This window comes from Ornithodoros turicata, chromosome 1 (genome assembly GCF_037126465.1).
Source record: "Ornithodoros turicata isolate Travis chromosome 1, ASM3712646v1, whole genome shotgun sequence".
Taxonomy (NCBI): domain Eukaryota; kingdom Metazoa; phylum Arthropoda; class Arachnida; order Ixodida; family Argasidae; genus Ornithodoros; species Ornithodoros turicata.
The window spans coordinates 153,486,657-153,500,067 of record NC_088201.1 but is presented as its reverse complement, the minus strand read 5'-3'; the positions used below and the strand labels follow the sequence as shown (position 1 = coordinate 153,500,067).

General features: G+C 45.8%; 1 protein-coding gene across 4 annotated transcripts in view; it reads left to right on the top strand.

The window, feature by feature from the left end:
• Window positions 1-9,980, top strand: part of LOC135378676 (zinc finger protein 664-like) — a 44,100-nt gene extending 34,120 nt beyond the window's left edge. For all 4 annotated transcript variants that reach the window (XM_064611754.1, XM_064611753.1, XM_064611751.1 and 1 more), the window contains 2 exons: window positions 362-510; window positions 8,648-9,980. In XM_064611754.1, coding sequence (XP_064467824.1) covers window positions 399-510; window positions 8,648-9,885 — 1,350 coding nt within the window. In that variant the 5' untranslated portion in view covers window positions 362-398 and the 3' untranslated portion in view covers window positions 9,886-9,980. The remainder of the gene's footprint in view (window positions 1-361; window positions 511-8,647) is intronic.
• Window positions 9,981-13,411: the final 3,431 nt, after the last annotated feature.

Sequence of the window (13,411 nt, the reverse complement as noted above, 5' to 3'; positions counted from 1 at the left end):
AGGCTGTCAATGTTTTACAGAAAGTTCCTGAGGGACATGTATAGTAAAAATCTGGAAACTGTGTGCATGACAGTGAAGGTTTATGGAATGACCCTGAGGAATATGTCATACTGCTGGCTATCTTACGTCATGTGATGAGATTCTATACAGGGTTGTATGACGTTTTTGTATTCAGTATGTACAGATAAGTTGCCATATTTGGGGTAAAAGTCTATCCAAAATCACAAAGTATAATCGCTAAAGACGAGGAGCCGTAGTCGTACTCAAACACAGCCGCATTCTGAAAAGGGGACAGAGATGACTGTCACTTTACTTGAAGCTTTGCAATGTGGCTTACATGTCCCCTCTTGTTTTACTTCAGGCGCAGCAGCTGGGATAGGATACAATAAAGGCTCAAGATGACTCTTCAAATGGAACATCTGTTGATAGAAGTGAAGACGGAGCCTTATGACACCACAGTTTTGCCAGGACACGACCAAATGGGACACAGCCGTAACTCAGCGACGGAAGGTGATAAACATGACAGTCATTTGCTTGAACAAAGAGAGGGGACAGTCTAAACCCGTTAATATGACCACGACCGTTTCTGCAGATTTTGGTCGCAAAGCGAATTGTCATATTACACACCACGTGTTACGGATCGTACCATGCCCTTTACGTAAGATTCGAAATTATGTAAGATACGTGTGTTTGCTGTGTACCATTCTGAATGTGACATAGATCCACTTCTTCATTCTGACAGTGAGCTCTGCTTATCCTCGATGAATGCCGTATGATCATGGCAGGTCACCATTACACGCAGGTGACCAAGTACACCGGCTCTTTTAAAGGGGCACAAAACAGGTCGATGAACATTCTCCAATTATTATGCTCAATGAAAGAACGTAGCTCACGATATCCAAATATTAAATTCTTTTGCTTCTAGCCAGCATCTTTACATGACAATGACATTCAAAGAGCATAATCTGCACGAGTCACTCCTTATCCTTGGAACCGGGTCACGTTCCAATGTATAGCAACACCGAATTCTAGGCACTGCAGGTGGGGGAGATCTCACTCTCCCAGCCAATGACAGACCCCACTGTGAACCGGTTCTCTCTGTCAACTGGTGAACCGAAGCTCGCCAGGGAACCGGTTGCAGGAACACTGCGGTGATGTCGCGGAGCAACACAGCACTGAAAACACAGTGCAGACATGAAATACAATATTAAGGATGAAAGAGTGCGGCAAATATTCAGTTGGTTTTTGGCCATTCTTTACTTTTTTTCGACAACAATTTTTTTGAAAACATTCATCGTCTGCAGCATATCGCAATGCATTTAAAGAAAGTGTGTCTCGTATACCTGTTTATTGCCCCTTTAAGCAAGTGAGCAGTCTCACGTGTTAGCCATTATAGGTCAGGAGAACCGCCAGTTCAGTGACCCACTGTCATAGTAACGACAGTAAGTGCACATGAATGTCCCAAGCTGTGCTGAAAGTACCGGTCATTGTCATATAAAGGAAATGTCGTATTAAGGAGCAAATGTTACATGTGGATGGTTGGGAGGGAACAGTTCCTGTGCAAAGGGATCATAAAGCGGGGATGTCGCATTAACAAACGTCATAATTAATTGGGTTCCACTGTAATATCCTATGGCAATACATGACGTACAGCCATTTGTTCTGTTCGTGCTGCTGGCTTTCCAGTATACAGGGTGTCCCAGAAAACGTGTCGCTGAATTATAATAATAAAAAAACTACACCACCTAGAGTCACGCGGTTAACGGGATTTGTCCTGACTAGGTTTTTGCCACCTCCTGATGTGAATGTCATGTAACGTAAGTTTACCATATTTTCTCGAATCTAACGCGCCCCCGATTCTAAATCGCATCTTTCTTGGGTGTGTGATAATGTGCCGAAAAACTAGTGAAAAAGTAGACAAGAACAGAAGTACCCATTTATTGCACAGTTTCATCGTCAGAGACGTCCGACAGCTCCTTATCGCTCTCAATGCACCACGGCAGATCATCTTCGGTGCCGTCAAGAGCGTTTGTAATGCAACATTTCTTGAACGATGTCTCCACCATATTTTGCAGCATCCCGCTCCATGCGTCGGCGATCCACCGGGCAACGTCCTGTAGTGACGCTCGTCGTATCCGTCCAGCGGGTGCCATCATGTGTGAATCGCTCGATAGCCACTCATTATACACTTCACGAACTCTGTCCTTCAGAGGCTTATTCAAGCAAACGTCCAAGGGCTGTAACAGCGAGGTCATTCCTCCGGGAATGATGACAACGTCCGTATTGCATGCACACAGTTTGTCTTTGACGCGATCATTCACGTGACACGTAAACGAGTCCAGAACCAGCATGGCGCGCAGTCCCATGGAAGCGCCAGGCCTCTTTCGCCACATAACGTCGATCCAGTCGATCATAAGGTCAGTATCCATCCAGCCTTTCTCGTTGGCTCGCACCATCACTCCTGGGGGAAAATGCATGCCCTTTGGCAATTTCTTACGACGGAATATCAAGTATGGTGGCAACTTGTAGCCGTCCGAGGTGCAGCAGAGCATTGCAGTGACACAAGTCTTTTCATTCCCGGTGGTGATGATGGGCACTTGCTTTACTCCCTTTTCTTCGATCGTGTAATTTGCCGGGAAATGGAAGAAAATCGGCGTTTCATCTGCATTCCCTATCTGGCCCATCAAGTATCCATGTTGACCACGGAGTTTCAGCACGTACCGCTGAAACGCGATGAGCTTCTCCTCATACTCAGCTGGCAATTTCTGCGAAATTGTCGTCCGCCGTCTGAGAGAAAATTCGGCCCTTCTCATGTATTTGTCTATCTAACCACGACTTGCCTTGAACGTGGTGCGTGGGATTCCAGCGGTCCTGGCCAATTCCATTGCCTTCAGCTTTAAGATAACAGCTGTTACTGGTAGATGCCGGCTGCGGAGATCACGAACATAGCGCGGATTCTAATGCTGGGTGTCGTCCCTTCTTCGTCCGTTGAAGCCCTTTCTTGCTGACTTGCAGGCTGCCAACTCGGACTTCTTCTTCCTCCAGTCTCGCACATTTGTCTCCAGCACACCGTACTGACGTGATGCTGCGCGATTCCCATTCTCTTCAGCACAGTCGATGACTTTCCGCTTAAGGCCGGCTTCGTAGTGGGTTCGCCCGTGCTTCATCGTACCAAGGGCAGAGGCAGAAGAAGCAGTTGAGGTCGTAGCCGTTGACTTCGAAGTACATAAATACGCCAACTGAGTGTTCGAGAATCGAGACACGTGGTTTCGCTTATCAGCACGTGATCACGGCGGAAGTCAGATGCCGCGCTTCGTAATCTCCCTCCGCTCCATCTGTCGTGGACGGAGGTTGACGATGCGCCAAAATCGTTGACAGCGATGTCACGGGCGTGGTCACCCACAATTCTAACACGCACCCCTTACTTTCGCAAAAAAAATTCGGAAAAGAATTGCGCGTTAGATTCAAATAAATACGGTAACTATGTAAATTTTTGCGAATCGGAAACTTGGCAAGTAAACGTCACTTTTTTACCCCACAAATGTGAAGAGAGTGTTTAATTTACTCAAATTAATGATAATTGACAGGGATGCTCAGAAGCTATCCGATCGGAAAAAATAGCCGAACATCATGCTCTATGGAGCTCCCACAGGATAGCGCACGCTGAATTTTTCAGGGCAATCTCTGTCAGTCCGACGAAAGGAGGTTGGAAACCCAGCCTTCCCCGACATCGTAGAAAGAGATAAGACAGGCATGGCTTATCGCGTCAAACTTTCGCTGGGATAATGCTTTCCCTCTCCCAATTTTAGGAGCTGTTACTTTTTCTACTATCACTCTGTGGGCTGGGTTTCCAACCTCCTTTCATTGGATTGAGAACAATTGCGCTCAAAAAGTCATTGCCCGTTATGGTCCGGTGCTCCGAAAAGCATGATGTTCGGCTATTTTTTCCGATGGGTTAGCTCGTGAATATCATTGGCAATTATCATGAATTTGAGTGAATTGGTCGCACTCTCTTCATATTGGTGGGGTAAAAAAGTGACCTTTACTTAGCAAATTTCCGAGTTCAGTTCGCAAATATTTACATAATTGAACTTACGATACATTACATTTGCATCAGGAACTGGCAAAAATCTAATAAGAACAAATGCCGTTAACTGCATGATTCTAGGTGGCGTAGTTTTTTTTTATTATAATTAAGGCCCTTCGTTTTCCGCGATTCCGTGATTCCGCGAAATTTCGCGGAATTCAGAATTCATCGCGGAATCCTTCGTTTGGCACAGAGTTTCACAGAATCCTTTATTTTTAAGGGTGTGTGGATATTAGAGTTTTCAAATTCGAATCGAATATCAATCACTCGAAGTATCCGATTCGCAACTTGAAATACCGAATATTCGGGTTTCCGCATAATTTGACTATTCGCCGAATACGAACGACACCTCCCGAAAGTGGGCTTCACCTGACGCTTCCCTGCATGAGGTGAAGCCGCCCCTACAAATTGAAGCCTGCTTTACGAAATTGTTTATGCTGCTGGACAAAACAGACAGATTGTAGTTTAGCGGCGTCCCTTCCGTATGCAGTTTAGCGGTAGCAGCAGCGGATTTTGATTTGATATCTGGGAGGTTGCCTTTAGGAAGTTAAGACTTTTAAATAATGGCTACAGTCCAAGAACAAAAAGAGGTGTACTAAAAATGTAACTTCTCCAGGGCATGTTTTGTAAACTCCTTCCTATAAAGTTCCTATGAACTCTGTTGATGCTGAAAGATCTTTCAGCAGGTATAAAATGATTTCAGGCGACAGACCGCATCAGATGAGAACAGAAGATATAATGTACGTAATGCTGAGCCACAACAGTGCTTTTTATCTGTAATTTTATAACATATTTTTTGTTCCCATAATATCCAAGAAAATAAGGTGTCTCCCATTTCATGCAGCTGTTGACTGCTCGCAGCGAAAAATCGCGGAATTTACAAGTCAGTGCCGCAGAATTTTGAATTTGCCGCAGCAGAAAACAGAGGGCCTTAATTATAATTCAATGACACGATTTCTGGGACACGCTGTAGATGGAAAACAAGATTTGCATACAATGCAAAGTCCTGGCACTACCACAGTGGAGTTGGGCATTTTCTAAATTTCTAAATTTTTTTCTACGCGTACACAGTGACAGTTCCCCATAAAACGCCTTCTGTTCTGTGGTAACATTTTAGCAGAGGCAATGCCACATGGATACAAAGGCCTGCTTAATGCCTCCTCTCCCTCCTTCACTACATGGGCATATATAGTCAGAATTAATCTCCTACTGCAATTTACCGTTCTGTGAATTCGAGAACCCACAGATGATTGCGGCTTGCTTGGAACCTGCAGACCTGAATATTTAGACAAAAAGTGCAACACGCTTTACAGAAAATCAGTTTAGAAAAAGATTGGGGCCGTTCTGCGCTTTATTTCCAAGTTTTCACCACTTGCAGACAACGGTGGTTCGTGTTCGTGGCCACGACCGGTGAAAGCACGTTCATGATCCCAGTAAACCATCTACATCCCAGCGACATCCATGAAACATCCTGAGTTAGATGTTTGGATATCCTAAGGAGGTTCGCACAGAGCCGTTAGATGTCTTTTGTACGTCCAGTGGACGGCCATTTGTCCCACTTTTTCCACATCCATGGGACATCCCACTTACTCAACTAATGAACATTCGGACATTCAGCGGATATTGGCGGCATATTGGCTGCCGCCGTTGAAAACACAATCCTGATTGACCATTAGTTACGTCACGTCGACGAGTTATCTGGCTTATCTCTATCTAGGTGGTGTTGGCAAAGGACTGCCAGCATAACCTTTTAATTGGCGCACAGCATGAGCAACAAATACCAGTCAAATGCCGGCCGTGTTGCAACACTGCTTACGGCACATGCTCCCTTCTACGAATGACTCGAAGCAGCCACAGTTGATGCTAAGGTTCTGCACTATGCACTAGCACTATCATTGGCGCTATGCGTTTTGTGAACAAGAATATTAGGCGAAGAACACGCTGGTTGTGCATATTACTGCTTCGAGTAATACAGCCTGATTTGTCCCAGAACTTACACTGCTGAAAAGGTTTCCACCAGAATTTGCCTCCTTTCACAACATAAATTTATTTCCCCAAATTTTGCACCCCAAATTTCAAAAAAATATTTCCCAAACATTTCAGGCTGTAACCACATATACGAAGCGAAGACTGAGCTTGGGCACACTAAGAGAAATAAACACAGATGAGGACTCAAACCAGCCAGAATGATTTAATTATGTATGCTTCGAGCCCAAAGTTTTAGAGTTGAGCCTGATTTTCCCCACCAAATTTGCACCCCGAATTAGAGATTGCCTCTTTAGGGTGAAACCCGATTTTTACCCAGCAAATTGCCCTGACTGAGATGGCTGTAAGAATGCACACTAACTTGTTTGGCAGCTAATGCAGTTACATCACTGTCCCTACTAAACCAATACAGTTAGCTTGAGTAATTGAGCCCGATTTCTCCCCAAAATTTCGCAAGATGACAGCTTTACGCTCGAATTAGCATGATTTAGAGCACATGTTTATTTACTAAATTTTTACCCCGTGAACTTACAAAAAAAAAAGCTTTCGCTAATACCGCCACACTACAAGGTAACAGGCACAAAATTGGGGAGCATTCATGCGGGGTAACTTTTTCGAGCAACTTTGCTGTCTGTCGGCTGAGACCGGGAACCTCCAGCAACCATGAGTTGCTCGGCATCGTTCCCAGAGGGAAACCTTCGGAAGCTGTTGGTGCACCTGCCAATCAGTGACGGGAGCACTGCCAAGTGACTCCTGATTTCCTTCGTGGGTTGATCGGTTCAGTAAGATCCTGCAGGGTCAGCTGAGAAATATTTTTATCTTCTTTATTTTTTTTACTAATGTAACCATTTACTGAAGATAATGGTGATCTTTTAGAGTAATAAACCAGCTTAGATTTGGTAAACAGCAGCTAAAAAAAAAGATGGAATCGGTTGGATTCGAACTCGCGTTCTCCGGCTGCCGAAAGGTTGCTTGTAGGTGGAGCCGTGGGTGGAGCTACTGAGTCGCACGTGCGAACGCGATCTCAAAGTGGCAGGTGGGACATTTCATCATTACGACGTATCCACCTGCCATTTTGATGTGAAACTCCTCATTACACATGCCTCACAATCAGCGCGCATCACGAAATAACGAAATGTATTCGAAATAATGAACATTCAGTACGGAATATACATCCTTCCAGTAACATATGAGACCCACAAATACCAACCCCTTTAAGGCGCTGCTAATAGATGAGAACGCTGACATCCAGCCTTACCTGTGCGTGTGATTGACCTGTTTTGCATTGTAAGACGTCTCTGGCCAGTTGGGATCTCACTCTACTCTTTTTACTCCAGTGAACATTAGTTGTGAGTAGCGCTTCATCCTCTCAGGCCCTTTTCTCCGTCCTCGTCTCCTTGCACCCTAACCTTCGGCAGCTTGATGTTGCTGGAGTGACAGCATGATGGGACGCAGGCGAAAGCCCCCTAATGATTATGTAGAGGAATACCAGAATTCCAAGGTTTTTCACGTCACCGGGTGTTCATCGCATACACATCATTATCTCCAAGTCCCGTAGTATGACGGTGAGCTCGGTAAAACGGTGCAATATAAGGAGATGGGAAGTAAAAAACAACAAGACGAACGCAAGCATTGCAGTGCTTGTCTTCATCTCCTCGTTCTTTAGTCCCCATCTCCCATCACTGCATTGTTTTACCGATTTCAATGATGATTACTCAACGGGCCCAAGTTGCTGCAGAATGACAGTGAGCGTTTCAGGAAGGGAGCACCTCATTCCTATCGTGAATATTGTCATTCCACAGCTGTAACTTTTTCTCCGAACACTCGGATACTGTTAAGTGAGACACGATAAATAAAAGGAATCCTAACTGTGACTGCCGGCACACTGATGTCGGGTAGCTCAGCGGCTAAACCTTCTGTAAGTTGACGTTACCGTGTGCCCTGCTGATGTGACATAATGTATGTTTCTTAGAGCGTTGCACAGGCTCTGGCTTACCTGAAATCCCAAACTGGGCGTGGGCTTGGCTCTGGTTTGTCCATTAAGGACCTGGGCCCGTACATTCCCGAGGGGGGGGGGTGTCTAGGTCGGGCTCGAGCTTATGTTTCCCCACTGTTAGTTTGCCACGGCCAACTTTGACAGTCAACTACACTGGGCCGCGCCTGGTAGCCTATCAATTTCTCGGACTGAACCATAAAACCTAGAAATTCTTTGGGCTTGGGCCTGGGATTAAGAATGCGGCCCATGCAGTACTGTAATGTTTCCGCCAAAATAGCTTGTGGTGGGTCACTAAAGAAGCAATGCATTTAGCACTTGCTGTGGAATACAGGCAAGTTGAAGGCCCGGGGCTCTAGCAATGCAGCCGACCTGAATCCCATGGCACTAGCCGATGATGATGATGAAAATTGCAGATGACTTGCATTTCAAAATTTTAATTAATCAATTTGATCTCTTTATGGGGCATAAATCATACATTAATCATGTGAGCAAATATAGCAGTAACGTTGCCAACATTGTGGCATTCTGAAAAACATCTCGATCCTGTTGTCACATCCATTCCATTTCTGCAATTTCAGAAGCAAGAACAAGTCCTGCTGTGCCTCATATTAAGGATGAGCCCGAAGACATTCGTGATCCAGTGTCTTCAGATTGCGACTCTTCAAGTGCCCAGTTCGCCGCTGATACGTCAGCAGGTCAACCTGCATTCATCAACACCGTCCCAGTCACAGCGAACGGTCAACCCACGGTTTCCGAGCTCGGAGACATCGGTGCAGGCAGCGGCGAGACCCGAGAGGCAGGTGCCACGTCTATCTCCGACCACCAGGTGGTCAGGCTACACAAGTGCAGTGTCTGTTTGGTTACATACATTGATATTCGCCACGTGGAAGCTGACCTCAAACCTCACAGAGCAAAGTCGTTTACTTGCGACGCATGTTCCGCGAAAGTCACTTACGTGTCAATCCTGCGGACGCGCGCGAAAAGTCGCGCAGGAGAGAAGTTGTACAGGTGCAAGGCATGCGCCCTTGTATGCATGTCGCAGGACAGCCTGAAACGCCACATGCTTGTACACGCTCGTAATGACTCTGAACAGCATCCCGTCGCTTCAGAGGATAAGGTGGAAGAGAAGAGCATTCAGGATGATTCTTGTCCCGGTGATACACCCTGCCTGCCCAGAAGTTCCGAGATCCACGTCCAGAAACACGTCGGCGATAAGTTGTACAAGTGTGACCTCTGTCCCGCGGGGTTCCGCGATGCAAAGAACCTGCGGCAACATCAACAGATACACACCGGCGAGAAGCCACACAAGTGCGACCTCTGTCCTGCGGAGTTCAGCCGCGGGACACACCTGCGGCGTCACAGGCACACACACACGGACGAGAAGCCATACAAGTGCGACCTGTGTCCTGCAGAGTACAAGGACAGCACGAACCTGCGGCGTCACAAACAGGCACACACTGGCGAGAGGCCGTACAAGTGCGATCTGTGTCCTGCGAAGTTCACCATCCCATCCTGTCTGAGGGCCCACGTACGTACTCACACGGGCGAGAAGCCCTACAAGTGCGCCCTCTGTCCTGCGCGGTTCAGCCAGAGTGCAAACCTGAGGCGTCACGTGTGGACGCACACGAGTGAGAAGCCATACAAGTGCGACCTCTGCCTTGCCAAGTTCACAGACCCCTACTGCCTGAGGGGTCACATACGGACTCACACGGGAGAGAAGCCGTACAAGTGTGTTCTCTGCCCTGCAGGGTACAGCCACAGGACAAACCTGCGGCGTCATGTGCAGGCACACAAGCGAAAAGCTGCACAAGTGTGACCTCTGTGTCCTGCAGAGTTCGGCCTGCAGCGTCACAAACAGGGACATATATGGGAACAGTAAAAGTGCACGCTATGTAGTGCCATGTTTTGTCCGCTGCGTGGACCTGTCTTTTACATGGGTGCACACCTGTGAGGATATGTCCAAGTGCAGGAAGTGCAGCCGTAGCAAGTCTATCTGCAACGAACAACCCTATGCACCATATGTAAGGCCCTTCGTTTTCCGCGATTCCGTGACTCCGCGAAATTTCGTGGAATTCGGAATTCATCGCGGAATCCTTCGTTTGGCACAGAGTTTCACAGAATCCTTTATTTTTAAGAATGTGTGGATATTAGAGTTCTCAAATTCGAATCGAATATCAGTCACTCGAGGTATCCGATTCGCGAATTAAAATACCCAATATTCGGATTTCCGGATAATTCGACTCTTCGCCGAATACGAACGACACCTCCCGAAAGTGGGCTTCACCTGACGCTTCCCTGCATGAGGTGAAGCCGCCCCTACAAATTGAAGCCTGCTTTACGAAATTGTTTATGCTGCAGGACAAAACAGACAGATTGTAGTTTAGCTTAGGATAACATGAGGCCAAGTATATTGTGTATACTTTGTATATACCTTGTGTATACTTCACCTGAGGAAAGGGCGGCGTCCCTCCTGTATGCAGTTTAGCTATGGGGGATTTTGATTTGATATCTGGGAGGTTTCCTTCAAGAAGTTAAGACTTTTAAATAATGGCTATACAGTCCAAGAACAAAAAGGGGTGTACTAAAAATTTAACTTCCCCAGGGCATGTATTGTAAACTCCTTCCTATAAAGTTCCTATGAACTCTGTACATGCTGAAAGATATTTCAGCAGGTATAAAATGATTTCAGGTGACAGACCGCATCAGATGAGAACGCAAGATATCATGTATGTGATGCTGAGCCACAACAGCGCTTGGAGTCTTTAATTTTATAACATATTTTTTGTTCCCATGTTATCCAAGCAAATAAAGTGTCACACATATTTCATGCAGCTGTTGACCGCTCGCCGCAAAAAATCGCGGAATTTACGAGTCAGTACCACGGAATTTTGAATTTGCCGCAGCAGAAAACAGAGGGCCTTAACCATATGTGTACGCATACGGGCAAGAAGCCATAGAAGTGTGATCTCACTCTTGCAGACTTGAGCACACACTGTGGTATGACAGACCTATGCCTCCATGTATTACGCCGGGCCTAAGAGCTCCCGGGTGGAAAACTAGTTTGAAGTAATTTAAATGCTCGAAATTTTCCAGGGATGTCCTGCGGCTGTAGACGACGCCAACCATCCTCACCACACCCTCGTGTCACCCTCTGAGCCGCTCCCGGGGGCTACTCCGAGGGTGATGTGACACGGTCGTAATAATGAGCAGATTATGCCTGTGTTTGACCTTATGTGTGACAAAAATCCTAGTCATTGTCCAGCAAACTGATTGTCATATTAACGAGTGGGATTTACGTGCCTGCAGAACCGTCATGTTAACAGTGGTCCACTGTATATGTGGCCTGTAACTGTCACAAGTCCGTATTACTGTGAGAGTAACATAAGTTTGGCAGCGTATGCAGCTGTCCAGCAATCCAGATATCTCTTGTTCTGCTTTGTTCTTTCAAGCAATTAAAACAGAAGTTCCCGTCTATTTTTCGGAAACGCGGCAACTCCTCTTTTTATGTCATCTTTCTATATATATATTTTTTTTTATGTTAATGGTGTGAAGCTTTTTCAAAAATATCTACCGTGCAAGTATAAACAAAGGCATTTGATTAGATTGATAATACAACAACAGCTTTACGGGAGGATGATAATACAATGGGGAGCAGTGACTCGTACATTTTTGCAAATGAGTATTAATGAGTAATTAATCTCAAGCATCGATAGTACTATCGATAGTATTTGAATGTCTATCGCCCATCACTAGAAGGAACGTCCCGTATCAACAATAAGTACGTGCAGCGCGCAGCAGCAAACTACGAGAAAATAATCGAAGAGCCGACAGTACTATGGACTGTCCACTGCGGCCACAGGCGCCTAGGCATGATTCAAAGGAATGCTCCCCATCTCCCCTTTTAGCCACCATACCCGAAGTAGCAGAACAGCACCAAAATGAAGGCCGTTCTCCAGTAACCGGCTCCCTTTGCAACCGCCCGCGTCGTCATGGAAACGGGAAAAGTATGCGCTCCCTTTCTCAACTCTGAAAGCACGCGGCCTTCGGAGTGCAATAGGTCCGTAACGCGGGATCACAGAAACATAGCGTTTGGATGTGCATGTTCAGCAGACATAAATCAGTATTTACACTGTCACTTCTTCAAAAGTTTGGAAATGTTTTCACAACCTCTCTAATATTTCCGCAGAGTGAGATGTACAATTCTGCGGGATTCCGCAAGCTAAAAAAAAAAATAAAAGAAAGTACTGCAGCATTCTTCCACGTCCACTTACTGACTCGCTACATGCACTTTTCCAACCTTTCATAACTTTTAGTGTGCAAAGAATATTAGCCTCAACTTGCCAACAGATTTTCCAGTAGAGATGACTAATAAATAAATAATAAAAAAATAACTGACAATTTCTCTTTGGGAACTTCTGTAGTAAATTTATTTTAAATCGTGGCACGTTAAGCTGCGTAAGTGCCGCCAGCAGTATCAGGCATGTCAGGCATTGCAATCACGACTGACCAGCTAGGTTTAACACGCAGAAATGATGCCCATCTATCGAAATCCTTAAATCAGTGCAGTCTCTGCCACCCTGTAACCCGATCACAAATATGAAGCTTCACATAGTGATATCCCCGCGATCTTCACAAGCTTTTTTTTTTATTTCGGTGTACGAACAGCAATACACAAGGTTGACGATGAAACTTTGTTTTACAGTTAATATAGTCAGGGGAAAGAGCTGGGCTAAAAACTACCGCGCAGAGGGGAAAAAAAATTGTTCCGGCAGGAGTGACTATTATTCCTAATGGCTGAGTGAGCTCGTCTGTTACAGTACAGTGTCTCGTAATGGAGGCGTAGTTTTAACATAGCAGCTTTCACTTCTGGCTTCATGTTGAGCTATGATCTGTAGTTAGTTTTCACTGTTGCCACCACAGGAAAGCCAGGTTCGAAAAGTACATAATGGCAAAGAAAAAGGTAACTTTCATGACTTTTAGTACTGAAGAGCAGATATACCTTCCTAACAAAGCCCGCCCAAAATTTGGGAAGTGGCTTCAGCAGAGGTGGTTTATGTTTATAGACCTCTCCTTGTTTGTAAACAAATGACGTCATAGTGTTCGACAGCGCCACCAATTTGGTAGAGTTCAACTACGCTCGAAGCTAGGGGCGAACGGTCGCGCCCGAAAGCCACGGTCTTGAGGGGATTACAATGGTCCCTCAAAGGAACACGACCTTTGGTCCTACTTTTCCTTCAATAGGAGACAGCGAACAAGTGTCCGTTCGTGGAACCCAGCCCTCCCCTTCCGATTTGTTTCGGTTTCAGTCTGTCAACCAACGTCATGATGACGTTTCTTGGGTA